Consider the following 27,687-nt stretch of genomic DNA (forward strand, 5'->3'; position numbering starts at 1 on the left):
TAAATAGGCAGCGGCTGATAAATAAGAAATAAGAGAATCCAACCAAATGTAGAAACAAACCAAAAGTGAGATGAAAATCAACAGAAAAGTGAACATGCAATGAGTGCGCATAGCATTTTAAAAATTCATTCCGCAGTGAATTCCAGCAGAAACGGCAATAATTCCGTGTTGGTCGCGTATAAGTGTAATTTGTATATCTAAATTTTCAATTTTGGTGACACAAAGTACATTTCACAAATTTTACTATAAATTGATTTAAATGACCATTTAATCAGTTTTAACAATAATTTGTATAAAATAACAAAAATTGATTTTGTGTTGCAGGTGAGATTTTTATTTTGTGGTTGAAGGGCGAATAATGTGTTGAAATACATTTATTATTGCACTGAGATTCGTCTTTGATGTATTTGAAGTTTTTATTTTCGGTAATTCCGGGATACATATAATACTAAATTTTAAGTGTCCCGTAATTTTCCTAGATCCAGCGTTGTTTTTAATGACAAATGCGATGTAATGCAGACGTTATTTGTGCTCTTTAGATATTTTTAACATTATAAAAAATTACACAAATAACCGAATATATACATGCAAGTACGTTTTTTTTTTGGTGAAAATGCGTTCAAATTTTGTTTTTTTTTATTATATACACCCGCCCCACTGAGCACCTTATAAATATACATACGTTTCTACTTATATATATAAATGTATGTATAACAGAGCTTGTCTACAAGCCTACTTCTACGTACAGGTGGGTGTATAAAGAACGTAAGAATACGTTGCTTTGTTTATTCGCAAATACATATGTACTCGTATGTACACAGTGCGTGTCTTAATAATTTCTAAATCACTCTACAAAACTTAAACGAAATACAGTTTATAAGTTCTGCAAATATTATGCATTTCAGCCGGTTTAGTTTTCTTTCAGTGATCAGAATTCTAGTACATAGCAAACAATTTAGCTGGGTTACCTACACTTTCGAAGTGATTTTCAATCATACGTTACTCGCTCTTCAGAGTCACTTGTTATTTAATATATATTTAGTAGTATTGGTCATCAACACTAGTTTGATACAGAGAGCTTTGTGTTATATGTTTCTCATTGACATACTCGTTTGATGGGTTGTTATGTACATACCCACGTTTGTCTGTTAAAAATTGTAATCAACTGAATTTAAGTTTGATTTTTTGATGTACATGTGTCAGACTACGCGTAGTTTGCTAGTCAATATGTGTGTGTCTTAACGAACTTTTGTGAGTATGTGCGTTTATAGGTATCTTAATATTTGCAAATTTGTTTGACGTGCTCATAAAAGTGGTGGTTAAATATAAAGATAACTAAGTGTATAATCGTTATATTAACACTGTTGAGAAGTAGCTTTTACTATTTTATTACAAATTGGCTTTCAATAGTTATACATGCGCTCATGTTTATGCAAACAAAAGTAAACTACGTGTAACTCACTAACTTAATAGTGATTGTTGTAGGCCGGTTGTTCATATTTACCTGTGAATGTATGTATGTATGTCGCAAAACTGGAAAGTGCCAGGGTCGTTTGTTACTGGCAGTGTTGTCGTTATACTCTGCACGATATTCGTGCGTATCCAAATATATAATTTATATACCATACATATGAATACATGTGCACTTATCATTCAGTTGAAATATCATTGTGACTTCTTAAAAGTGGTTCAGTTTATTTTAAACCTATCCGGGGTCGTGAACATTATTACATATTAATTGGAATGTTTTTCTTTTTGTTATACGTATTTAGTTTATCAATATCACCTGGAATTTTGATTTTGATAAAAGTATGAAAGACCATTTACAATAAAATTGTAAAGTGCGAATGTTGTGCCTTGGCTAACATTATTAGGAAAGTTGGCAACACTATTGTCAGAAAAGTAGAAAGTAAAACAATACTTTGGCCTAAAAAGGAAAATATCGGGTTAACTAACAATGACAACTGCAAATATTGCAAACATATTTTAGGGCCGTATTCTCAATGTCTGGTTAGCAATCAAGACTCCTTTCGGTTGAGTTAACCAAAAGTTAAGTGACAAATGGTTGCTATATAACTTTAAAGTTCCCAATGACATATTGATTTGTATTTTGTCTCTTTTTCCGTTATTCCAATTGACTGATAAGTGTGCATTAATGACCATACTTTAATATCAAATACAATACAATTGGACACCTCAACGGGCAAACGATGTTCACATGTATTTGTATAGTAGCAAAGCTGAGTGTTTGTTCCGCCTTGAGTTGTGCGCAATAGTTGGTCGTGAATAGTCGCAAGTACAGTTTTTGCATGCGGCTGTAGAGAATGAACACGAACTAAACAAAACAAAGTGAACAAATGAATGAGCAAATCGCAAACCAAAAATCCGTGCCAATTACATTTGATATGGTAGATACAGTAGAAAAACATACGAATTGGATTGAAGGGAAACGCTTTAATAAATGTCTATACAAAGGGGAATTATCCTTAAAAGGCCACAAGAGAATTGACAAAAACAAATGCGAAAACCCATATAAAAACGAAGAGTAAACAAAATGTCAATGAGCGCGTATGAAAACAGAGCGCAGAGCGTGACTGCGAGAATATAAATATTACATACATAGTTGTAAGGTAAATATTTTGAAGGCAATAGATACAAATGTATATACTCGTACTAAGAGGAAAGAATATAAACAGAAATAGTAACCGACTTATCAATAGCTTCCTTCCAAGATAACCGGGTTTGCTGTTATGGGTATTGTAATTGTCAACGCTGAAAACATGGCGAAAATAATTTTAAAAAATTCTACATAGTTAGTCTTTGGTCTGACATATGTAAATCCGGGTTCTGTCGGGATAAGTACGTAGACCGTACAGTTATGGGGTGGCTTGTGGTTTCAGTCCTTAGCGAGTATAAATAAATCCACTAGCGTATGAGAGTAGTATACATAAAATACGGCTATTAAAATTTTTTACTCTTATTAGAATATAATGCAAATACATACATATCTATGTATGTATAAATACTTGAAATAAGTAGAAGAAACCATGTGTACATAAATATATTACGGGAACTACTGTAAATAATGGTTTTTGAGCATTTGTCCCAAAAGGTCTCACCATGACAGCTACCTTCTCAATACAGATGCAAATAAATAATACGTCAATGAAGTGAATGCTGTTGATTGGTACAATCTGTACAAATGTACATACAGATATGTATTTTAAATACGATTCATGTGTATAAAAAACAGGTAATCATGCGGATATGTATGCATGCATGCGAGAACAATAAATACTTGCAAAAGAGAAACCGATTAACTTGTGACTTTATGTCATCTAAGCCCGACAAATGTACATACATACATATGTGGTCGTTTTTGCGCCATTTTTCTGATTCGTTTGTATCTCAATCTCTCCAATTCAAGCATATACAAATGTATGGTATAGATTGTATTACTTGTACACAAATAGTGATACAAAATATGCGGATGGTTGTCGGGAAGTGTGTGGATAGGATGGATATGAGTATATGTAGATAGTATGCCTACAAATGTGTGTATTTGGAGATACTATGACATTGGTGAAGTGAAACCAAAGGCCAAAAGTATTGTATATGTATACATTTACGTTTTCCCCTTGAAGTGGGTGAGTGCAAAGCTAAACTCGAGTCTGCGTTGTTAATGCTTAATGAAGAGAATTTTCGTACGGCTACGGCATTGTAATCACGTACGCGTATTGGTCGCATTTATCATTAAATGAGAATTGTGATTTTGCTCGGCGGTACGTTATTTCGTTATTTCGTTGTTTCGGTTTTTGTTATGTTTACCATTTTCGTTTCTTTATCTTGCATGCCTAGGAAGAGAGAGAGCGAGCACAAACTCGCAATGAACAGCTGCTTAGTGCCGTTTCAGACAGGGACGCAAAAGAGTCTCATACCAGTTTATTGTGGGCGAGGGGACGACGAGGAAAGACGAAGGGACCGTGCCACTCGTGTTCGGGTGGCACGCTTTGTGTTCTTTTTCGTAACAGCTCGCTGCTACCCTTTTCAGCATTCCTTTTCACTTTCAAATCCTTTGAATGGTTGCAAGAGCGCTCGGTTTCAAATGAATTCGATCGCAAATTTGAGTTCTGTTATCTATTTTTGTATGTAATATGCAAATACGTATGCATAGAATAATAGAAATATTATGACAAATTGTAAATAAGGAGAAAATTAAGATATAGATTATGGAGTAAAGAAATTATGAGTTTTTAATACTTAAAGATTAGGAAATTCCTATTATAAATTTGGCCTTGAAAATATTAATAGCGGATATTCAATACATTCTTGTGGATTAGGGAATTCCCGTTTTTAGTATTTTTTTGAAACTATTTAGCGGGTAGGTACTTGTATTATGCATATTGTTCTACCATATTCATGGTAATTCATTGCAAGCAAAATGTGTGACCATCATCTCAACATACAAATGAAATACGCAGCATGCAGTGTTGCGCGGTGTTGCGCAGTCGAACCGCACAAATATTTACGAACATTTTGTGAAAAGGAATGCAGAAAAACTAGACTCGAGTTGCTGGACTCTTTTTGACCGTGTGAATGCCCAGAGCGACACCAAAAGAAAATTTGAAAAACATCAGACTCTTTTGCATCCCTGTCTGAAACGGCACTTATCAATTTCATTTGTTATTTTATTCTCTGGTGTAAGCATAAAATAAAACTTGTTAAATGCGAATGCGAAAAAGTAGAAAAGAAGAGGTAGTGTTTCGTGCCTCTTCACACACGTTTCTGTAATTCTTTACCGTCCCCGAAAATTCGTATATGATACATAAAATTGAGTTGGTCGCGTATTTTCCTAATTTTCTTTTGACAAATATGCCAGCTCAACTATACACAAGTAACAACAAAGTACTAATTACATATGTGTTTAAATGTGTTCATCTTTTAATCACTTACTCAAAAAATATTTTGTCTTGATAGTAAATAAGCCACTTTCAGTTCTTAGCATACGTAATAAATTTGACTTCAATTCAGTTGTAAGTATGGTATATATAGTGAATTCATTGGAGTATTTTGTTGTTTCCGGATATTCGCATGCATCTACCTGGTCGTCACATACTGTATGTGTAATGTTCATTTACATTCTCTGGTGTGAGTGCGCGCGTTTCTTTTCTTCTTTTTCACGCGTTTCGTATTCACACATTCCTCTTTGTACGATTTTTCGAATTTTTGTGTATTTCATTTTCTTGGGTCTGCAACTGCCGCAACAGTCTGAAACGGCGGTAGTAAAGTGGAGAGTTATTGGACGGACAACAGTGTCGAAGCAAAAGTGAACTTGCTTATAGATGGCAATATACGAGTAGTTTTTGAAATTCAGTTTTTCTTAGTAGTTGTGGTGTTCGGATGTGAATTTTTTGTTCGGTATAAAAGAATTACTATTAATTTTTGCTTGAAGTGATAATTACATCAATACCATAAAAACAGCATACAATTTCTCAAAAATATTTAATTTAAGTAATATGGTACGTAGTTTATATGTGAAGTATTATATGCATATATGTGGAAATTAGGGAAAAACCAATTTTTGTCATGACATTTCACAATTGTGCATTAATAAATATTTAAATAAAAGTATGTGTACATATGGTATATAATACAAGACGGTACGTGTCGCGATATTTTCATATCAAAGCGTACATATATTTAAATATGCATATATGTATATATATTTTACACATATGTAGATACTCGAAATTTTTTGCGGTGAAATTCATATTACATCAATTTGTTCATACTAACCCTGTTGGGTTCTTATTTTTTCTTCTGCTGATATTCGTAAGTTTACATACGTAAGTATGCATTCATGAATGTATGTACAGAAAACCAGCTTTTCGTTTTTCAACCATGGTAACTTGCCAATCTTGTGTTGAACCGTTTTTCATTTCTTGTATTACCACCTTTTCATGTATTGTGTATGCATTGGGGCTAATTTTAAACATCTTAACTTAAGAACTGACGATTACAGCAAGAGACAAGTGGTACAAGAGAAAAGTTACCCAAAATACTCAATTTAATGACAGCTCCGGTGTGTATACATAGCAAAGCGAAAAGACAAGAGAATGTAGCAAACACTGTCAGTGCTCAACTACGATTTAATCTAGTGCACGCATGTGTGTGTAAATGTTAATTTACTTGCGAACTATTTCGAGAATAGAAATATATATGTATATATGTTTTTCATGTATATAAGCATTGCAAAAACGCTAAATTTGAAATTATTAAATTGTTAGCGGAGCCTGGTCGTTTGATTGTGCGGCTTATTGTCGATAGTAGTCGGTAGAATTCTAGTAATAGAAATTATCAGAATCCCTGAAGTCAGTTGTGAAAAATACTAAAGTGATTTGGTGATCAAAATGCTATATTCATAGCTGTATTAGAATGCTTTATTAACTAGTGTACATAAAGTTATTCACAATTTGTATAGAGTGTTTTAAAAGAGCAAAAGAGACAAATAGCTCAACAGTTTGGAAAGGAGACGTGAAAAGAAAAGAAATAATTGGAAGAGAGAGATAAAAGCTTGATTGCGTCAACGCTTTTTGCAAATTGTGCTCAAGTTTACACCTTGACGACAAACGACACAAATCAAAACAAAGTTGCGATTTCATATTCAAATTTAAAAGCGAATGACAACTAAGCGATACTTTTTTTTTTTTTTGTTTTGTTTTACAATTAGTGTAGAGCACTTTCATGTCAGTAACCTGTAAGCAAAAACTTACATTTATACCTTTACGTTTGTTAAACACAGGTTTCTTTTGTTTACACTTGTTCACGTTTTTTGCATTATGCACTAACAATAAGTCAAGAATGCCCTCGTTACTATTTATCCTAACATTTTGATCAAATTAATTTTGAGAAGTTTGCATTAAATCAAGTTTATTATTGAGAGGGATAACATACTTGTTTTGCTACCCGTGTTTTTTTTTTTAAGTTATTAAAAAATTTTAGTGATCAGTTATAGAGAGTTAAAAAATATATTCTAAATTAGTACGTTTGTGTTCTGCGTTTTGTTGGATTCTAAATATAAGACAATGCTATTATATATCAAATTTATTTTTCAGTTAATAAATTTACCGAAAAGATGTAACTCAATGATATCGAAAACATCACAAAATCAACTTGAAAATCATATCGGATTTCCGGAAAATAAAATAAGAAAGTTCAATAAAACCGAAGAAAGATATTAAGAGTCTTAAGTGGATTAAGACAAAGAAATCGGAAAGTACATAATAAAATGTTCTCGTTTCATAAACCACGAGTTTATCGCTCGGCTGAAGGATGTTGCATTTGTCGTGCAAAGTCGAGTAGTTCACGTTTTACTGACTCACGTAAATACGAACAGGACTCAATGAAATGTTTCAATTTGAAATATCCTCGTCATGGAGAGATTTGCAATGCATGTGTTTTGCTGGTGAAACGTTATAAACGGCTTCCAGGGGGCAGCACCCGACATTGGGGACATGTATGTTTAATATTCATAACTAAAAATTACATTTTTTTTTGGTTAATTAGTAAATGTAATTGTTTATTTAATATTAATTATTATAGGTGGTTGATGCTCGTGCGGGACCCGGAACGAAATCAATTTCAAAACACAAAAAGAGTCGAGATGATTCAGAAACTACAGCTCATAGTGCTTCAAGTAATAATACAAATACTCGCCGGGCACCAAATTCAAAGTCACTCATTCCTGAAAAATTTTCCAAAATATTTAAAAAGAGTAAAAAAAGTAAAATAGGCGCCGGTGCCTGTCCCGAAAGGAAAGCCGATGAATGTAGACGATCTTCTGTCGCTGAGTTAAAAACATGGAATGACCAACATTTGTTTTCTGCAACACTAGATTCAATGGATAGCGACTATGAAGATATGGGCGAGGGCGGAGAAGTTTACGAGTCGAAACGAGGAAACGTAAATGTAAATAATTCAACTGTGCAATTTCAAACACAAACGCGTGCATCTGCAAACCGTGCCACCCGAAGGGCTACCAATATTAGTAATGTCTCCAACAATTATTGTAAGAGTCCACTAAAAACAGGAAGCAAACGACGTAAATGTATGCTTCCTATTCGAAATCGGTCCACATTAAAACTTGTCAATGACAAAGCACAATTCTTTGATGAGACGGAATGGCAAGAACGTAAAACTTGCTGTGGCATGATGTATTTATGTCCATCGTTAGCTGGAGCAATACTACTCGACATTGACAAATTTGAAGTCTGCACAGAACATAAGCGCTTGCCAATTTCGCGTACTGAGACGACGTCATCGGCCGATGAGGAACTATCATCTACTTCGCAAAAGACAATCATTGCTACAATGCCAGCCGTAGTTAAAATATCTGCGCCATCGGTGGCTAGTGTTTGCCCACCACCTTTGCCCAATCCAGTGAATGCAATGAGAATCAATCATACACCAGTATTGAAGAAGCATCATTTGTTCTTCAAACGACAGTCAGAAAGTTTTCCTCAAGTGGATCTCGCTGTTAATAATAATATTATAAATTCCTCAAATAAGACTGAATCTCTGGCAGTATCAACAACCACTCCCGTTATAATTACAAACAGCACAAATATTGCAAATCACAGCGGTAGTGTTGAACCACAGTTATCAGCAATATCGATTGGAAGCAACTCAAATATCGTCGTTTCCACACCATTACCACTTGCAATAAATACCACAAATATATCTGCCATATCGAGCATATCTCCTCCCAGTGTAACATCTGTGGGTGCGCAAATGCCGCGACATTCTACCGCCAAGGTTACTACAATTTCACCACCCTTACCAACAACAAATATAATTGGTGGCAATAGGCTTTTACATAAAATAAAAGCTGGAAAAATTTTCAAGCATTCTTTGGAAAAAATCGGTGTCACGTCCACAGCCTCATCAGTCTCCTCATCGACTGTGGAGCGTATTAAAGCAGGCGATTTTCAAGATATAAAACCAGTAATGCGAAACGTAACAAAATCATATGTGGTCTCAAAGCCATTAACGGGCGGGTCCAGTCAGCAGAGTACGCAATACTATCCCGTCGGTTCGTCACCAACATCCACATGCTCCAATTCTTCGGCTACTTCTTCCTCATCATCCTCGACTGCACCAAAGTTTAGTGACAATTCCTCAGATTCTGGTTTCGACGAAAATTTGCAGGAAAGAAAATCGGCAAGTCCTCTGGTAAGTTCCATTTCGCATATTACATAAAGTTTTCCATTAAGTCATATATGTATGTATGTATGTATATACTATTACTGTATCATACGAATTGTCAAAATGACTATTAAAATATGTGTTTAGCAGGAGGATACAGAGAAAAAACTGGCAGCTCGTGCAGCAATAGGCAATGTGCATACGATGTTTTTGGCAAGTGGCGTCCAGATACATGGTCAACCTCAAAATTTAATGCTTACTGGCAATGAGGTAGCTGCAAAATTATTACAGAATCGCAAACAACAAATGGCTATGATGGCAACTTCCAGTGTTGGTGCAATGCAGCAACACTTTCAACAACAACCATCAGCAACTAATGTATGTATTAACTATTTGGTGTTGGACAAAATCAAATAACTTAAAATTAATATTTCTTTAAGGTCTCACGTATTGGTTCGGCTACACCATCCTTAAAAATCGCTCCAGTCACCCCCGCTACAATATCTAGCATAGCAGTGGGACATGCGGCTGGTAGTAATTCTCACAGCAAGGCGACCTCAGCGACACTAACTACAACTCGTGCAATCTACAATAACAATACCATACAACATGAAAACGGTGTGACAACAATTGTGCCGGCATCCTCGTTAGCTGCATCCACACAAACCGCAGCTATGAATGCACTGGCTCCTAGTACCGTTACAATAACACCTGCACCGACGCATCAATTAGGAAATACAGCATCTAGTGCGTCGTTGGGTTTAACAAAAAAACTGACAACAAGTGGGGTTGGAGTGAATTTAATAGCAACCGGTGGCAGCAGTCAAAGCAATATTCTACACACAGTAACAAACGCTACTTCACATTTGATCAATCATGGCAATAGCACAATGCTACACCAACAAGCACACCATCTACAACAGCAGCAACCACTTCAACATCACAACACGGCGGCGAGCAATTTGAATCAGAAAATTATTCTACTGAAGACATCAGGCCCAACCAAGTACAATAATTTGGCGAATATCAGCAGCAGCAGTCTTAATAGCGTTAAGCTGCCAAACGGCGGAACACCAATAGCCGCGTCGCCCGTGAATACCGGTGGTGTTTGCAAGAATTGACCAAGCGGCAGTCGACAGAAAATCACGCGCTAGTGCTTTACTCAGCTCCCACTTCTACATTTATAAACAATAGTCGGTGTGGGATAGAAATATTGAGTTGCAATGATTGTTTATTCGCATCTTGCGTCCTATTTACGTTCTTTGAACGTGTACCTTTACTGTTTAATTGCTTCGTCACGTTGGTGCTGAGCAATTATAAGTTGCCATTTGTGTAGCACATAGAAAATACTCGTAAAAAAGCTATATTTTTTAAAGAGAATTAAAATCCTAAATAATCGGAGAAATAATCTGGTTCCAAATTTGATTTCTGTAATTGCAGCGATAACTTCACCAGCTTTGAGAGCTTTTATATATTTTTAGATTTGTATTTTATGCACATATTGCCATTTCAAACATGCTTAGTTTTATTCAAACCGTTTTTTTACCTAATTATAAATACACAATTTCATTACAAAATGCACACACCCATACAGGTGCACCCCCTCACCCTTAAAGAGTTTATAAGCATATGAAATATATTAAGTGAAGTTTACGGTGATCATATTTAAAAAAGATTAAATACGCCCCTGCGCTGTTTATTGTATTTTGTAAATTTTTACTTTTTTTTTCTTTTGTATATATTTAATATACGAGTAGTATATAATATGTGAGCTATTTTAAAGAATTTCTAATTAATTTAAATTTTGTTGAAAAATTTGATTTATTTGTACATATATGTATGCAAGTAGTTTTTTATATTTATAAATGATATCCACTCCTAAAATTAACTTTAAGTATCGAATAAAATTGGAGAAGCAACACCAAAAGTTCTTACCATTAAATCGTTTTACTGTTCTAAACGGGGAAATTCTTTATATATATACATAAATAGTATTTACTAAATTATTGAATAAGAAATCATTTAAATATAATAAACAAAACACACATACATATATGCTTGAAAAAATATGTAAAAATTGCATTTCATCAATTTCGGATAGATCAGTTATCCATAGCAGCAAATTAGTTAAATACTATATATATAATAAACATAGCGGTAAAATTTGCAAAATACTTTGAAAGAAACTCAAATGCAAGTTCAATCAAACTCGAGCGTTCGAGTGTAGCCACAAGATAAAATCGTAAATAATACGATAATTCCATATTGTAGTCGTGCTAGTATAATGTTTCCGTAGCCTTTGGAGCATCCATAATTGGTATTTAATCAATAATTGTTGGACTATGATAGATAAGCAAACTAAGCATAAACATAAGCAATGATTTTCCAAATAAAGATAAGTGAATAATAAAAATACTGAATGAAATAGTTGAATTATATATGTCTTAAATTCGTACAAACGTATGTGGATCCTAGTTCAATTGCCAAAAAGTGAAAAATACAATTATTTTATTAGAAGTGAATAATCACGGTTTACACAAACTCGAATGCACTTAGCAGGGAGAACAAATTGGATTTATAATAATTGGAAATTTATAAACATATATCCGGTTTTTGTGCATACTGTGGTATGCGTCATGCATATTTTTAAATGCTTTATTCAACGGTATTTTCGAGTTATACTGTTTGTTTCGCGAACCGGAAATCTGAAACCCCACAGAAAATACAGTGATTTGTAGAGTGCTACTTGAAGATCGCAATTTTAGCCATTGGAAATCTAAAACTAATATAATCACGAATCAGATAAGTGAGAATTTTAACGATAATCAAGCATAGATATCTACAAATATTCTTCTAAATATATATAATTATATATAATATTATCGAAATGGAAATGCGAAATAACAAATACAAATATCCATACATATACACATCGCGCATAACCAATAACACACAATAAAGTAGCGGAATTAAATTTTTGTAGAGTCGTTAATCAAACAAGTAGTTGTTAAGCAATATTTTGGTGTTTTAATCGACATTCGGACAATATGCAATTAAATAAAAAAAAGTTCGAGTACAACCAGTAATGGGAGTACAAAAAATAACGATACTAAGTTGAACAAGTTGAGCAAACACCTCTAACCTAGTAGACGAGTTTTATTACTCCTAAAGAAGTTAAGATGCAGAGTAATTTCCCTCAGATACGCATTTACCTTAACCTCCGCACTTATCACATACAATGGACCACCTGTATTGATGTTCTTGACATTATTTTTATACACAATAATTGAAGTATTGATACTCTTAATATTTGAATAAGGCGACTGACATTAAATCGCCTATTTAATTGCTATGAAATATTTTAATTTTCTCATTAAGACTAAAATTGTTAATAAGAATTGCGCAATAGAGATCTTTTATAAATTTTTTATTGTATTTTAAGAGTAACATATTATATTTGGCAGTATGCCGATATTCATATTTGAAATAATACTATTTTTAAATGACATTTAATGTTTGTATGTATTATGATTTTTGTACACAAATTGAAGCGAGAAATTAAAATGAAAAATTGTATATTAAAACATCCACAAATGTGTATTTGATATCTTAGCACTTATTCAAGGATGTGAATATTGCCATAATCAAGGGGTAAACATTCTAAATATTCGTCAAAATAATATTACAATGCTTTTTGCTCACATTAACTGAAGATCTTATACATTATATTCGATTGCTTTAGAAGTTACTATTAAATGCGATTATTTTTTGGGATAAGTACTATGTTGGGCTAAAGGTTTCGCATAGTTTCGGCTCGATGTTTTCATATAATAGACAAAGAGCATCATTATTCTTCGTGCTTGCGCTTTTTATTTTTTATTACTTTCGTTATGGCTTTGGGGAGGTCTGTACTCTGCTTCCGTTTCTGTTGCATTTTAAAGGTTTTTAATTTTGCATTGTATTCTTTTTCCAACTCTTTGACCGTATGTGCCGGTATAGTCCACTCAGAGTTTTGGGCAGTTGATGCCCTGGTGGGATCTTCTGAAGCATTGTAAGATGGTATCTCGATGCCTAAACGTTTACATATTTTCTCCAAAACGTCATCTACATAGGTAGATATTATTAAATCAGCCTTTTTATCCTAAAATTAACTTTTTAATTATATAAGGAAGCAAACGAATACGTTTCATATATATACGCACATGTTTAGTAGGTTGAAGGTTGCATATAATAACTTTACCACCGTATTTCTTATTATTCAACGGCAAGTTCCCACTTGGTATGATTTGTAGAGTTGTGCCCAGTGCTATATTTACATCGGCTAGCCTTTCAAGACAGAGATAAATATGTAGTTAGTGTGTATTTTTATGCTTTTAACTAATATCTTACATGGAATGCATGAAAGCCATATCTAAGTCGCGCTCTGGAAGATCAGCTTCCCAGTCAAGAACATTATCTACAAGCAAGCCACCACGGCATGAACGGGCTTGTCCAAATTCACCTGATCGACATACCCCACCACATGGTTTCTGGCCTACTGTTTTCGCTGTAGTCGACCGTACGAACTGTCGCCTACATTTGTTACATTGCTCTATGAACATATTGCCATGAAGTTCGGCTAAGTTCTGGCGTGACAAGCCCGACTTCAAATGAAGTCCATCGATATTTTGGCTAATCACAAACCTCACAAAACCCTGTTCGGACAATGATTTCAACGCCATATGGGTTTTTGTTGGTATGGCATCTTCAAAGGATACATTTATTTTAGGTTTTTCACCCTTTTCTTCTAAAGTCCATACCCCTTTTGGGCCACTGCAAAAACGTAGTGTTGAATTGCAAATAATAAATAAGAAAATTTTTTCACCTCTTACCGAAAATCGGGTATACCAGCACTGGTGCTTATGCCTGCTCCTGTGTGCACCACTACACGCCCTCTCGCAGCTAGAATCCAGTCCACCAATTCTTCACATTTTGTCTCCACCGATTCTGCACTATCGAATTCCTACTTCAATTAATGACAATTTGGTTAATGTATTTTTTTGCAATTCAGACTTACCTCCGGTATACCCAAAATTCCTTTATTACCATACGGTGACAGGTTATCCGCATAATTGCAGCTCATACTTTAATATATACAAAAAAGTAAAAGGAAGATGCTCAGATGTAATAACACAAAGTAAAGCAAATGCTTTTTAATAACGAATGTGTGTAAAGGGGCATCAGAAAGAAGAGAATTTAAAGGGTTGCCAATTTTCTTTCATTTAGCCATATTTGCATGTAACCAAATGACGTTAGCAAAATAAAAATGGCAAATGAATGCGAAAGAGCGATGTAAACAAACAATGTGAATCAGAAATGATAAATAGAATAATGGAAAAGCAAACACTAAAAAATAAAGTTTTTTGCATGTAGTGTGTGAAAGTAATAAGAATACGTATTTGCAAGAAACTGACAAGGAAAGCGATAAAAACAAAGAAAAAATGGAATACAACTTAGCAATTTCTGGGTCTGGGGAAAGAAAAACGTACAGCAAAATATTTGGAAAATATACCGCGATGTGCTAAGAGCAGGTCAATTGCTGCGTTAAGTGACAAAACAATGAAATATTTAGGCATATTTCAATTACATCTGTGTTTTTCTAATTAAAATTCTTATAGAAATGTACAATGTGAAAATTAATAATAACCTTGACAAGAATTTGCTGTAATAATCGCGGACGTTTGAACTATCAAATTTTTATAAACAACGGATTTCTTGAAATTTCGGGAGGGTGAAAATTAAATTTCGAGTGTAATAATTTATAAAAAATTTATTACCAAACATTAGTTAAATTGTTTAAAGGTAAAATAATTTAAAAATAGTTTAGGACGTTCAAAATTGTAAGTATGTGGGTTAATTTTTACCCGGGTGAATACATCTAAGTATTAAGAAGGCAGGAAGCTATTTCACATTTTTGTTGCTAATTGTTAAAAGGTACACATATGTACATATGTATATAATAATATTGCATATATTATTTGCTTTCTTTTCTTCATTTAATTTTAAAACAGATTATAGATATATATATATATATATAAATATATGCTTATATGCATGCATAAATATGTATGGTTATAGAAGCATTGTAAATCAAGAACATTTAGTATAGACAATACCTAGAAACGTTTAGTTCTTTACGGGCACCTTGTAAATGTAAAGATTCATCACGTATAATGAATACTGAAGAACTTCCTTTTTTGCAAGATAAGGCCTTGTAAATTCATTTGTGACATTTGTGTATATTATGTAGAGCATTTTTTGAATTATGTTGTCATCTACAATCAAGGAACTTTGTTTTATTGATTTTATTTTATTGTTTTATTTAAATTTTCGAATTAGACGAATTATTAAAGTTGTTTGATCACAAAGTATAATTTAAAAGTTACAATTTTCCGTGGCAATGTCAAAATATGGATTAAATAAGCAACGCTTGAAATAATAACAATTAAATTAAACTTGTGTAATTCTAAGCAAACAGTTTTCCCAAACGAATGTGAGCGTATACATATGTATGAATATATATGTATATAGAAATATGCAACATTTGATTATCTTATTTCTTCAATTTCTATAACATATGTGCATATATACGGATATATATTCCTAGTCACAGTTTTTGTTTATAGCAAAAGATAAGATTTAGTTTAGATTGCTCGTAACGTTATTTGCACCTTATTTGAAAAGTTCGAATATAACTTAAGAATTTACTTATATACTTATGTATATTAAGTAGGCTATAGGCTATAGGCACAATAAAAGTTGGTAAAGTAAGACGAAAGGATACTTTTAATAATCCTCTAAATTAGCGCTTGTTTCTATTACTTGTAGGCTATTTACAGCCCGTCTCTTTCTCCAAAAAGTGCCTATATGCACTAAAACATAATCGCAGGTGAATTTGGTGACGCTACATAGAATGTCTCGCGAACGGTTCAGCAAGGACAGCGTCTTTAGAAGTGTTTATAATAATCAAAGTTTGAATTCCACACGAACTGCCACTCATAATTACATTGCGAGTACCAAAGGTAAAATATATTAATAATTAATATTCTTTTCTAAGTTTCCTACAATTATTTAACCTTACAGACTCGCTGGACTATGTGCAGCGTTTGGGTTTGATGAGCCGTTTGCATGTGCACTCTGGCTGTGTGAACACTGTTAGTTGGAGCAACACGGGTGAATATTTGTTGTCGGGTAGCGATGACCAGTGCATTGCTATAACGAACCCGCACAGTCAAGAGGTACTGTTGAAATATAAAACGGCTCATAGGGCAAATATTTTTAGTGCGCGGTTTATGCCACGGTCGAATGGTCATTCGATAGTATCGTGTTCTGGTGATGGCATTGTACTGCATACCGAGCTATTAGCTCCATATGTACGTCGGCAGCCCACACCATTATTTAATAATATAAACACTGTGATACCCGGCGCTGATTCTACTAGAGAGAATGCTCCTTTGCAGCCCGTATATGAACATAGTGAGAATGAGGCTAAATTGAGTTTTTTTAATTGTCACAAAAGTGGTACAACATATGAAGTACTAACCATACCTTCAGAGCCAAAGTCATTTCTGAGCTGCGGGGAGGATGGTACGGTTCGTCTATTCGATTTACGGCAAATATCGAGTTGCCATAAGACATGCTGCAAAGATAATATACTTATATTCAGCCCCTCAGCGGTTAATGCCATGGATCTGTCGCCCATCAGTAACTACTATGTGGCAGTGGGCAGTTCCGATGCTATTGTACGAGTCTATGACCGACGTTACCTGTCGATTATTGACTTTAGCGATAGCTCCATACCCACCACTGAGCGACATACTAAACCGATTAAAGCCTATCCAATTCCTATGATGACGAATCGACAATATCGCATTACTTGCGTTAGATACAGCCCCGAAGAGTCTGAACTACTGGTGAGTTATTCGTCCGAGTATTTGTATCTATTTGATCTGCGTCGCGACGGTGTAGACGTAAATGAGCTGTACGAAAAGGGCCGTACAGTTGATGTCAACAGATCATCTCCTCCTCCTACTTTAACGGCCGAACAAGTTACGCGAAGATTACGCTTGCGTGGTGATTGGTCCGACACCGGACCCGACGCGCGTCCCGAAAACTACCCAAGAGGCCGGGTGGAAATTGGGCAGGTGCGTCCCCAGTTGCAAGCGAATATAATGAGTCGCATGACAGAGGTTATATCCCGTATGCTTAACGATCCACGAACACGAATGGGCCTTTCAGGTCAGGCACAAGAGCTTAATCGTGAAAATCAAGCGACGCTCTTGGCTGCAGTGGCAAGGGAGACGTCAGACGGTACAAATAAGAGAACTGAAATAATATTATATTTATGCCTAAAATAACATTATTTTTCTTTTGTTTCTTTAGACTCCACACCATCCACTTCAGGCGCTTATTGGCGTAGAGTTGCTAGCCGTTTGCACAACTCTCGTACTATTAACTTAAATAATTCAATGCCTCAAACGGAGGTGATTTCGACTCAACCGATATCTACAACGGCTGTAGTCGATAATATTAGTCGACCTCCAGAAGAAAATACCATGGAAGCACCAGCGGAACCGACAACTACGTCCATTCCCGATACGCCCAATATTAGCAGTGCTGGCCAGCAGGGCATACAGTTTCGTGACGATGAAGCGGATACCTTGAACGAAGAACTTGCGGAACTCGACAAGCGGCTTTTCGATTATCTGCGTATGAAATTTGTTGGCCACAGAAATGCTCGTACCATGATCAAGGAGGCAAACTTTTGGGGTAATAACTATGTGATGTCGGGATCGGATTGCGGACATATATTTACATGGGACCGACGTACCGGGAAACTAGTCATGTTAATGCAAGGTGATCAACATGTTGTGAACTGCTTACAACCTCATCCTGAGCTGCCTTATTTAGCGAGCTCGGGCATAGATTACGATGTTAAAATATGGGCTCCCACTTTGGAGCATGCTAATTTCGATGAGGCGGCAGCTGAAGATGTACGTATATAAAATTAATTAGAGTTACTGTAAAATAATTTCGTATAATTTTATTTAAAAAAAAATAACTTTTGTTAGCTCATGAAACGTAATGCAATAATGTTGGAGCAAACAAAAGATACTATCACAGTACCAGCCGCTTTTATGATACGCCTGTTGGCCTGTATTCACTCTCTGCGAAATCGCGAACGTATTCTTAACCCTGAAGTGAGCGTTAATCCATCCAACCAAACAGAAAATATAAACAATAACAACAATAGCAGCGCAACAAATGTGCCTGAGAGTTCTAATTTGAATGCAGATGGTGGTGAAGCTTCAGAGGAGACTAACAATGACGAATAAGCAAAGAGTATGGAAAAGTTCATGACTAATATACATTGAAATAAAATACGTTTATCAGATGGCATAATCTCAAACTAATTTTGGTCTACAGTGTATTCATTACAAGTATGAAAAATTTAGAATTTCATACTAAAATAAAGCAATGCATAAAAAGAAAACGAAACGGTTAACACCAAAAAGTCAAAACACTGTCAGAATCACTTTAGCTTAGGTAAAGCTCATTTGAATAGTACCATTTACTTTTGAAGAGTATATACTTTTTAAATAAAAATCGATCTTCCCTTCTCCAATATAGTGTGTATGTATTGTATTGACATAAATATATTAAATACGAAGTGGCTTATAGCATACTTCCAATCACTTAAACATTAACTGCGTTTTGTAGAGCAGTCTTATCATCGACTATTATATTAGCTGCTGTATTCGCTGGATTCGAGCTTAGCAGCTGCTTTGTTGACGAACTCGACGAATAGCTGTCACTAGAGCTGCGTGTAGATGCCGTATTCACGCTTATCGGATTATCTAACATGTCTGCGTAAAAAAAGCAATTATGTGGATCATTAAAATAAAGATATATGGGAATGCCTGCAATGGAATACCTGGTAGAGAGCTCACATTGCCTTTCATATCGCCTGCTATAGTACAAGGTATGCCAGAGTTGGCTGTGGTGTTGCCTGGACCAACTATGTTACCAACTGACGTTGATTTTTTATGAAGATTTTTTTTGGCTAAGCTGCTGGTGCCTTTAAAACTCCCTGCGTTTCCTTTTAGACTACCCAACTTGTCTCCACTTTTTGGTCGTTCGCGATCTCTATCAGGACATAAGGGACTTAAAATGGAGTTCTGTGTGTCTTCAGGTGTATAATAGTCCGAGTCATCCGCATTGACGACCGCAGTCTCAGCATTGCCGCTTGTCGCACTCTTTTTCAGTGAAGTGGTACATTTCATTTCCAATCCATCAGCAACTTCATTATCGCTGTCATTATTAATTCCAATTATTTCTTTGTTTCGCGTAATATTTGTAGATTTGGATTTGTTATCTGGAGTTAGTAGTGGCGATAATTTTTCGTTTTCGCTATCATCGGTGTCAAGATCATTTTGCGATGGCGATGAATTTATACTATTTGAATTTGAGGTGCGTTTCATTTTTGGCACCTTTAAACTCTGACGTTCATTGACAATGTGTAATTTATCTTGTGAATTGCTAGAGTTTGCCTGTGTTTCTGTTTCTGCCGGAAGTGCTTTTTTCTGTGGTGCCGCACCAAATCCTGCATTTGCTGAGCTGCACACATTACTTTCATTTGTTATTTCTACTACAGACAGTGTAGGGTTGTTTGTGCTACTTGTAGCTGTAATTGTACCCACTTCACTCGTATTTGTAGAAGTTGAAACATTTTTCTTGATTTTAGAACGTCGTTGGTTGGGTTTTAAAGGTGAAGTTGCCTTATGATTCTCAACTACCATCGAAGCGGTGAGAGCTACCCCATCAGCCATATCACTGTCATTGGGACGAGGTCGACCCACAAACTGTGGCGGTCCATTGAGTGCTTCTATAAGTGATACTGGAATGTAGCCGGGCGGTATGTGTTGATCACATGGCGCTGGATCTCCTGGTGCCGATGTGGGTGTATTTTGATGCAAAGTGTGAGAGCTTACTCCTTTTTGAACGGCACGGATCTGAAGAAGCGCTCGAAAAGGAGCACGGCAAATAGGGCAATTATTCGCTTGATAACGTAAGGAGTCCGCACAAGAATTACATAGACACAAATGTCTACAAGGTAGTATAAGAGTATCACGGGTTTCACTCATGCAAATAACACATTCACTGCCATGGTCATCGATTTCTTCATCGATGGAACTTTTGTTAACAGCCTAAAATAAAGAAGCTTATCAGAAATATGTGAAACTTATTAATTCAAATTAATTTACTTTATTTTCGATACCATATATTTCTTGAAGTAGGTAACAGAGGCCATCAACGAAAATTTTTTGTTTAAGAGCTCTTAATACATAACTGTTTGTTTCAGGATGATGATCAATAACGCATATGGTTGTATGTGATTGTCGGCAGTCTTCATTACCTTCCTCTACTACGCAATGTATAGCAACTGGATATTGTTCTTTTGCCTGATTGTAGACTAAATCATCTTCAGGAATTAATTGCGGATTGAAGATATGATTCGTTTGAGAGAAGAATTGATTTATTCCTTTTTCATAGTGGTACGTTTCGGATGTTAGTCCATCCCGTGGCACAAGCGTTACGCCACTAGGGCTTACTTCCTCAGTACAAAAGTAATAAATTGTTATGGCGCATTTGGCGTCCGAATCAAAAGTGAACTCGATATTATAAGAGAAAGCTCCGGGTTGCGCCGTACCATCACCACAACCACCAAGTTCGTTAGTGATTATATTACCATCGATATTATTTATGTGTGTGTTGGCTGATACTATTTCTTGTTTTTCGGGAGAAACTCGAACAAAGCGTACCGACTCTTTACGTATGTTTACTAGACTTTTCAGAGTTTTAGTTGGCTCGCTGGCTTGAGGAGGGGGATAAGGAAATGCTGTCGGACGACTGCCAAGAAAATTCAAATCGGCGTTCTCGCCAAATAAATAAGACTCTGGTTGGGGTGTGTCGAAGCGTTCGCCTCCCATGATAAAATGGCTGCCAAAAAAGTTACCCGATCGGGGAGGATATTTGTAGGCATGAGTCGAATTACGTTGCTCTGCCTCTTCCACTGCACCATTCTGTCGACTCGTAAATGCACCCATCGATTGAAACAAATATGAGCTGCAGAGACTAATTTGCAATCTTCGTAATTTTTACCAAAGGAAAATTAGTTCCATAAAATGCAACAAATTTTAAATATGTATCTAATAATTTCACATATTATTCTCTTTGACCTTCACATTAAAACGAATTAAGTATAGCTTGTAAAATGTATATTCATAAATTTAGTGTATATCTTTCACAATATGTATTATATTTTCTTGTGGATCGATTGAATAAATGTCAATAGCTGTGATAGGTGTGTTCAAAGAAAGTTGCTATACATAAAGTGTTCGTTCACAATAAGAAATGTCAAAATTCATTACTCACAGAAATCGGTAAGAAAAAAGAGAACTTTGCAAAAATAAAGACTGAAATACCTTAAAGAGTTTAAAAAAAGTGTTTAATTTGGAAACATGACTACCAACGAAAATATTATGGAAGAAATGTTAGGTGAGTTGCCATGAAAGATAGATAGCTAATTTGAGTTAAGAAAGAAACTAAACTATGATCATTGTCTGTTTGTATATTTCCACAAAAAGATCGAGCGACAAACCCCGGTCGTGAAAATATAGATGAGTTAAGTTCACAGATGTTTTGTATGGTCCTGCGAAGTAACCCAACACTCGTAGACAAAGCGCTAAAAATGATTATGACGAAAGTTCGCTCCAAAGATATCACTGAGTCCACAAGAGCGATAAACGTTTGTGTTACGCACCTACATTGGAATAGCTAATAATTATTAAATTTGTTTTAGTTACTAGAAGAATGCATGAGTAAATGTGGTCCAGATTTTCAATCCGAAGTCGCAAAATTCCGATTTCTCAATGAACTCGTTTATCTTGTTTCAAAAAAGTTTCAAGGTGGAGAAACCCCAGAAGCTATCAAGAAGCGGATCATTGAGTGTCTGTTATTATGGACAGCGGAGTATCCTCAAAAGCTCAAGATACAAGAAGTATATAAAAAGCTCTGTTTGGAAAGAGAGGTGGATCAAGCAACTACTCCGGTTGTAGAGTCTAAGCATGAAAGTACACTAGGCATTGACGAAAAAATGTTATCCATGCTCATTAACAGTAAAGATCCCGAGAATTATAAAAGAGCAAATTTATTAATACAAAATCGAGTGAAGCAAGTACGTTTTTCAAGTAGTTTATTTCATTCAAAAAATATGTGATTATTTTTGCTTTTACTTCACAAGGATGCCCGTCGAATGGATTTTATGATACAACATAAAAACTTTTTACAAGAGGTTACAAACACCGTCGAATTGTTAGTAGAAATGCTAAATATGTATGAAACGGAAGGGAAAGAAATCGACGAACAGAGCGAAAGCATTTCGGTAATGCGGGAATTGTACTATTCATGCAAAAAGTATAAACCCACTATTGAGCGATTACCTACGTTATTGGAAAACTGCGATGAATCCTTAATTGGTAAGCTATTAATTTCGATTTAATTTTCAGAACGAATTTATAAAGTTTATTTTTTGTTTGTAGTTGACGCCGTAGAAATTAATGACTCCTTACAAGATGTTATAAAGCGATTCAAGACTTTGGTAGGAACACCAACGAAGTCAAGCAGTGTTTTGATGGACAGTACAGCAGATGTAAGAGTTCCAAAAGACACATCAGAGAAATCCATGAAAAGTGGAAATACTGATCTGCTATCAGATTTATTTGGGGAAGAATCAAATGTGGTTGCGTCCTCATCAACGACTTCCACATTTTCATCAATTGTTGACCTGGAAATGTTTGGTGCAACTGGAAATACCGATGAAAGAAAAGAGGAACCTGCCATTTCAAATCCACTTGATGATTTAGATTCAATATTTGATATTGGTTCTGCGTTAAGCAGTGATATACCGACAAAAGCTGACAACGTCAAAGATGTTTTTAGCAGTAATATCTTAGAACCCACACCTGTGTCTAGTGCCAAAGCGGATGTTTCTAGTGCCTTGCAAGATGTAGATATTGAGACCGAGACAAATTCTTACCGAAAAATGTCCACTATTGACAAATTGAGTGAAGATCTCTTTCAAGCGTCTTTGCGGGACTTGGAACGTGTATACAGCTTTAAAAAGTCGGTATATAGAGTAAACTAATATATTTTCAAATTTTTGTTATTACAATGTATAAAACTATTAGCCTGACATAATTTTACATTTAAATGTAGATATTTAAAATATGCAATTTTGCAGAACTCCAGAGAAACAAACTTTGAATGCCTTGGCTGAGGAAAAATTAAAGTGCAAATCCAATTATTTATCACATTCAAAAGATTTGCATAAAGATTGTGAAAATGGAGCTCAACAGGAAAACGCTGATGAGAAAATATTTAATGAAAGCTTTGGGAAAGGTGATGATTTAATAATATCGGGAAAAGATGAAGGTGTCGATGCTGAGATATCTCGTTCAGAGATTTCAAAAACTGTTAATATTGAAGATATTAAAGAGGAATCGCCCAATATTTGTCAAACAATAGCTTTAGCTGATATTGAGATAGATTTGGATAAGGTAGAACCTGCTCCTGGTGATCGTGTACTGTGGGACGATGACGATATAAAAGTAATGTTGACTTTCACTAAGGATCGACCCAGTAAGGAAGTATCAGTAATAGTTATCTCCGTGAGCAACAAAAGTAAATTACCTATCCAGAATTTTAGATTTGATGCCAGTGTACATAAGGTTAGCTGAATACTACCAATTATAGATGCGAATGAAACAATGTTACTATTTTCAGCCGTGCAAAGTGCGTTTGTTGCCACCAACAGCTGTTACTATGCCACCGCATAAACCGTTTCGTCCAGTGATTCCAATCAATCAAGTTATGTTATTGCTCAATCCAACCTGTAAACCGACCGATGTTACTTGCTTTTTGGGCTACAATCTTGGTGATGATCCAGATCCTATAAAAGAGTGGAACGTAGCTAAGGACATTCCATATGTCGATTAAAAATATATTTAATAATCTTCTATAAATAGTAGTTAGGTGTAAATTTTTAATTGGACCGATTATCAACACTTTACGTAAGCAAATTCCCAATTTGTATTAAAATGGTATTAAATATTTTATTTCTATGCCTCACCATTTTTTATAAATATTATTAAATTTAACTTAATTAGGTATTGATTTAGATTTTAGTTTGATATCTATGAATTTTCAATAAAATAGGGGAAAAACATTACTATGTGTACAAATTTATTGCAGCAAATAATAAAACTGAGAGAAAAATGACGCTATTAAAAACATCGAATCCCATCGAAAATAGTATATTACGAAAAAACGTTCTCTCTTTCCTTCTATATATTTGAGTTTCAATTACTGTTAACGTACGCAGTGAATAAGCAACATATTCCACTACTTCGCTTCGCTTTGCGGCGATTATATTGATTTCTTGCTTCATACGTGCTCCTCGTTTCACTCCCTTTCACTTCCTGTTATTCTGAGACGATCTCATCTTTAAATGATAAAGCTGTAATGGCTTTGGTGTGACCCGTGTACTTTCGTTCCGCGTTTTTTGTTTGTAGCTTCCATAAGCGAGCTATCCCATCCGATGATGCTGTGAATACATATTTAGAATCGGCACTGAACGCTGCATCCCACACCCAATAATTTTCCACGCTCAATTCGCGCCACATTGTAAAATGATCAGTCTCCCATATTCTTGCAGTTCCATCGCCTGAGGTAGTTATTAGCAGTCGTGAGTCTGGACTAAATTTACAGCGCAGGACATACCGTTTATGCGCAGCTATTTTTAATTTGGGACTAAGTGTACTCAATTGTTGGTTTGGAGACGAGCTTAGAGACCAAATATAACAGTTTCCTTTATTGTTAACTGCTGCCATATATTGTCCATCAGGTGAGATTGCCACATCCTGTATGGATGCATCTACTTCCGGTATAAGTTGATCGTGTACTTCAGACTTAACATCCCATAAATATACCCCACCATTTTGAGAACCCATTGCGATTTCAACTTGATTTGGATGCAAGCACGCGGCGTTTACAGGTGCTTGACAGTCGAAAACACGTGAACAGTGTGGTTGAGGTGACAGCATATCCCATATGCGAACACGGTGGTCTTCTCCAGCAGTGAACATCCATTTACCATCCTCTTGAAAACCCAAGCGTGTAACATTTTTTTGAACACCTTCAAAGTTTATGACAGGTGTCGTGCAACTGGTCTCCATGTCATATAGGCGTATACATTGATAACCACAGGCAGCCAAACGAGTTTTATCGGGGGTTCGGTCGAGTGCGTTCACTTGCTGCAAAAATTTTTGGATATTATATTTGTATAAATCGCCACCCTATCTAGTATGTATAAATACGAGAATGAATCGGCTATAACAAACGTGTATATTCCTTAACTTACTGAGGTGTCTACAAAGCGCATTGAATGTATACAGTGGCCGGTATGTGCTTGCCACAGTTTGATTGAGTGGTCATAGCCACCTGTGGCCAAAATCAACTGATCTCCAGTAGCTTCCATTATGTATACTTTCGAAATGTATAATTTAATAATTCATACTAAACAAATTCAATTTGCCGAATATTTAGAAAGGAAGCTAAAGTTATCAATATAAAGAACTCCGTGCAACAAATCCTAGATAAATTTGTCCTCTTTAGTTACGCTTTGTAATACCCACTTTTTGTGGGGTCTGTTTTTCTCATCCTTCTATATGTCATTCACAATAAATAAATAGATTATTTAGTTCGTTCCCAAACCTTTTGTTATGCAATATTTACACCGATTCGAGTTATAAACTTTCGATATATGGATAAATATATCCATAATTTTTCCTTATTCACATAATATATTTTTTTTTAAATACATAGGAATTTTTCTTTTAAGTACCACTGGCCTAAGTGTCACACTCGTTTATGTACCACAAAATTTCATTCAAAATTTTACTTATATATTAAATTTGAACCACTTCAAAAACCTTTATGTTATATTTTATTAAAACAATTGTAATCTGATATCTGCGTGTAATTCCATCCGTCCGTAAGGTTGGCCACCGCTTCATTTCTGGTCCTATTTCTTAAATAGTTATCGCACTACTAATAGTTTTTAGAACAATACTGTTACCGAGGAAAGCGTCAATAAAAATGTTCGAAACACTTAAGCCTGGTGAGTTTTCCGTAATTACCATTTTCAGGCCATAATAATGATGTCTGCATTTCCGTCGTTTTGATGATGGACGGACGGAGATAGTAACACCACGTTTATTATATTGCTATAACACAGACATTGTTAAAATCGCCGAAAATTGTATCGTTCCTATTTCGTTCGAAACTAAATTTTAAGTTGATAATTAGATCAAAAATTCGAAGCTAAACCGAAAAGGAATAGTTTTAAGTAGCTAGAAACAAAATGTGTTTAAACTCAATGAAGAATCTTTAAGTTTTTGCCACCGGCGGAGAAAAATAAAGATCTTTCATTGAGTGAGAATTAATTCATTCTGATTTTAGTATGGTTTTTCTTTTCCTTTTATACAACATTTAAATCTAACTTATCTAACCAAAAGTATGTGTATAAGCAATTGCCTAAATATATTTTTTGAATCATTATATGATAGCTTACTTATGCATACATTATTTATGTATATATGAATATATATACATATGTTATGTGATATGAGTTTTTTTTCAAATGTATAAATTTATGTCTAAATATGTTCGATTCATTCGATTTACAATTCCTATAATCAACTTGCTTCATATGTATGCATCTCGTTAGGTTTGTTTATAATTCTATATGTTTTGTATTATCTCAGCATTGTCGATGATGAGCATGTTCAAAGATATTGAACGAAGTGTGAACTGAATATAATTATAAATATGTAATTTCTTTTATCATTTGTATGTGTATTTATACGACGGGCTTAACAATTTATTTTCTATTTATTAAACCATTATGCTGTTGTTGGTGCTAATCCCCCTTTAATGGAGAGAAACCGGTCTAGAGACTTACATAGGTAATTTGACATTTTTGACGAAATAAGATTGGACGCCTATTGAGGTAGGCACCTTCTCTCTGGGGCTTAGGCGTAACTCAAAGCGACTCCTTCTAATCTGAGTGTACTTCTTCAAAACTAGGTATAGTGAACCAAAACATGGTCCACACTCGATTTGAGATGTTTTTAGCTGAGTTTGTATGGACGCTCAGTCCCTTAATAATCACGATGGAAGACGGTTTAAACTGTACCGTTTAAATGGGCAAAGGATAGTACCACAAATATTTTGGAGACTAAAAGTTTAAAGTATCGAACTAGTCGTCATTACTGAAATTATTCTTATAGATTATACTTTTATTTTCTGTACCAATAATAACTA

General features: G+C 35.0%; 6 protein-coding genes across 13 annotated transcripts; 3 read left to right on the forward strand and 3 right to left on the reverse strand.

Moving 5' to 3' along the window:
• The first annotated feature begins 121 nt into the window (after positions 1-121).
• Positions 122-11,637, forward strand: LOC106626992 (uncharacterized). Of its 4 annotated transcripts, none has more exons than XM_014246926.3 (5): positions 122-324; positions 7,116-7,516; positions 7,603-9,231; positions 9,352-9,582; positions 9,645-11,637. In XM_014246926.3, the coding sequence occupies exons 2-5, from the start codon at positions 7,289-7,291 to the stop codon at positions 10,323-10,325; spliced, it is 2,769 nt and encodes a 922-aa protein (XP_014102401.1). In that variant the 5' UTR covers positions 122-324; positions 7,116-7,288; the 3' UTR covers positions 10,326-11,637. The 4 variants fall into 4 exon arrangements, with proteins under 4 accessions (XP_014102401.1, XP_014102402.1, XP_014102406.1 ...); XM_014246927.3 differs by lacking the exon at positions 122-324 and adding an exon at positions 2,269-2,630; XM_014246931.3 differs by lacking the exon at positions 122-324 and adding an exon at positions 5,281-5,519 and having other exon boundaries at positions 9,355-9,582.
• A 977-nt stretch (positions 11,638-12,614) lies between these two features.
• Sirt6 (sirtuin 6) lies at positions 12,615-14,422 on the reverse strand. The gene is made up of 5 exons (XM_014246839.3): positions 14,261-14,422; positions 14,076-14,206; positions 13,594-14,016; positions 13,407-13,530; positions 12,615-13,345 (listed from the first exon to the last, which is right to left on the reverse strand). The coding sequence occupies exons 1-5, from the start codon at positions 14,324-14,326 to the stop codon at positions 13,052-13,054; spliced, it is 1,038 nt and encodes a 345-aa protein (XP_014102314.1). The 5' UTR covers positions 14,327-14,422; the 3' UTR covers positions 12,615-13,051.
• A 240-nt stretch (positions 14,423-14,662) lies between these two features.
• LOC106627049 (DDB1- and CUL4-associated factor 6) lies at positions 14,663-18,868 on the forward strand. Of its 5 annotated transcripts, none has more exons than XM_014247027.3 (5): positions 14,663-15,083; positions 16,072-16,265; positions 16,327-17,553; positions 17,626-18,236; positions 18,315-18,868. In XM_014247027.3, exons 2-5 carry the CDS (start codon positions 16,157-16,159, stop codon positions 18,576-18,578), a joined length of 2,211 nt encoding a protein of 736 aa, XP_014102502.1. In that variant the 5' UTR covers positions 14,663-15,083; positions 16,072-16,156; the 3' UTR covers positions 18,579-18,868. The 5 variants fall into 5 exon arrangements, with proteins under 5 accessions (XP_014102502.1, XP_069966605.1, XP_036221348.1 ...); XM_070110504.1 differs by having other exon boundaries at positions 14,663-15,045; XM_036365455.2 differs by having other exon boundaries at positions 15,060-15,177.
• Mrgn1 (Mahogunin ring finger 1) lies at positions 18,856-21,570 on the reverse strand. The gene is made up of 3 exons (XM_014247024.3): positions 20,508-21,570; positions 19,178-20,450; positions 18,856-19,109 (listed from the first exon to the last, which is right to left on the reverse strand). The coding sequence occupies exons 1-3, from the start codon at positions 21,348-21,350 to the stop codon at positions 18,940-18,942; spliced, it is 2,286 nt and encodes a 761-aa protein (XP_014102499.1). The 5' UTR covers positions 21,351-21,570; the 3' UTR covers positions 18,856-18,939.
• A 76-nt stretch (positions 21,571-21,646) lies between these two features.
• Positions 21,647-24,532, forward strand: Gga (ADP-ribosylation factor-binding protein Gga). Its single transcript, XM_014247062.3, has 7 exons — positions 21,647-21,801; positions 21,891-22,051; positions 22,106-22,480; positions 22,547-22,781; positions 22,845-23,427; positions 23,546-24,032; positions 24,088-24,532. Exons 1-7 carry the CDS (start codon positions 21,765-21,767, stop codon positions 24,298-24,300), a joined length of 2,091 nt encoding a protein of 696 aa, XP_014102537.1. The 5' UTR covers positions 21,647-21,764; the 3' UTR covers positions 24,301-24,532.
• On the reverse strand, positions 24,526-26,010 carry Lst8 (MTOR associated protein, LST8). Its single transcript, XM_014247063.3, has 2 exons — positions 25,724-26,010; positions 24,526-25,616 (listed from the first exon to the last, which is right to left on the reverse strand). The coding sequence occupies exons 1-2, from the start codon at positions 25,838-25,840 to the stop codon at positions 24,786-24,788; spliced, it is 948 nt and encodes a 315-aa protein (XP_014102538.1). The 5' UTR covers positions 25,841-26,010; the 3' UTR covers positions 24,526-24,785.
• Positions 26,011-27,687: the final 1,677 nt, after the last annotated feature.

The sequence above is a fragment of the Bactrocera oleae genome, chromosome 5 (genome assembly GCF_042242935.1).
Source record: "Bactrocera oleae isolate idBacOlea1 chromosome 5, idBacOlea1, whole genome shotgun sequence".
NCBI lineage: Eukaryota > Metazoa > Arthropoda > Insecta > Diptera > Tephritidae > Bactrocera > Bactrocera oleae.

Excerpts from the sequence above, each read along its gene's own strand:
- Lst8 (XM_014247063.3), bottom strand. The coding sequence starts at position 25,840 with ATGGAAGCTACTGGAGATCAGTTGATTTTGGCCACAGGTGGCTATGAC. Across the intron at positions 25,617-25,723 it reads TGCGCTTTGTAGACACCTCA|CAAGTGAACGCACTCGACCG; the intron begins GTAAGTTAAGGA and ends AAATTTTTGCAG.
- LOC106627049 (XM_014247027.3), top strand. The coding sequence starts at position 16,157 with ATGTCTCGCGAACGGTTCAGCAAGGACAGCGTCTTTAGAAGTGTTTAT. Across the intron at positions 16,266-16,326 it reads TTACATTGCGAGTACCAAAG|ACTCGCTGGACTATGTGCAG; the intron begins GTAAAATATATT and ends TTAACCTTACAG. Across the intron at positions 18,237-18,314 it reads ATGAGGCGGCAGCTGAAGAT|CTCATGAAACGTAATGCAAT; the intron begins GTACGTATATAA and ends AACTTTTGTTAG.
- Sirt6 (XM_014246839.3), bottom strand. The coding sequence starts at position 14,326 with ATGAGCTGCAATTATGCGGATAACCTGTCACCGTATGGTAATAAAGGA. Across the intron at positions 14,207-14,260 it reads GAATTTTGGGTATACCGGAG|GAATTCGATAGTGCAGAATC; the intron begins GTAAGTCTGAAT and ends TAATTGAAGTAG. Across the intron at positions 14,017-14,075 it reads GCTGGTATACCCGATTTTCG|TGGCCCAAAAGGGGTATGGA; the intron begins GTAAGAGGTGAA and ends ACGTTTTTGCAG.
- LOC106626992 (XM_014246926.3), top strand. The coding sequence starts at position 7,289 with ATGTTCTCGTTTCATAAACCACGAGTTTATCGCTCGGCTGAAGGATGT. Across the intron at positions 7,517-7,602 it reads GCACCCGACATTGGGGACAT|GTGGTTGATGCTCGTGCGGG; the intron begins GTATGTTTAATA and ends TAATTATTATAG. Across the intron at positions 9,232-9,351 it reads GAAAATCGGCAAGTCCTCTG|CAGGAGGATACAGAGAAAAA; the intron begins GTAAGTTCCATT and ends ATATGTGTTTAG.
- Gga (XM_014247062.3), top strand. The coding sequence starts at position 21,765 with ATGACTACCAACGAAAATATTATGGAAGAAATGTTAG. Across the intron at positions 21,802-21,890 it reads TATTATGGAAGAAATGTTAG|ATCGAGCGACAAACCCCGGT; the intron begins GTGAGTTGCCAT and ends TTCCACAAAAAG. Across the intron at positions 22,481-22,546 it reads TACAAAATCGAGTGAAGCAA|GATGCCCGTCGAATGGATTT; the intron begins GTACGTTTTTCA and ends TTACTTCACAAG.
- Mrgn1 (XM_014247024.3), bottom strand. The coding sequence starts at position 21,350 with ATGGGTGCATTTACGAGTCGACAGAATGGTGCAGTGGAAGAGGCAGAG. Across the intron at positions 20,451-20,507 it reads TATATGGTATCGAAAATAAA|GCTGTTAACAAAAGTTCCAT; the intron begins GTAAATTAATTT and ends TCTTTATTTTAG. Across the intron at positions 19,110-19,177 it reads CAATGTGAGCTCTCTACCAG|ACATGTTAGATAATCCGATA; the intron begins GTATTCCATTGC and ends TTTTTTACGCAG.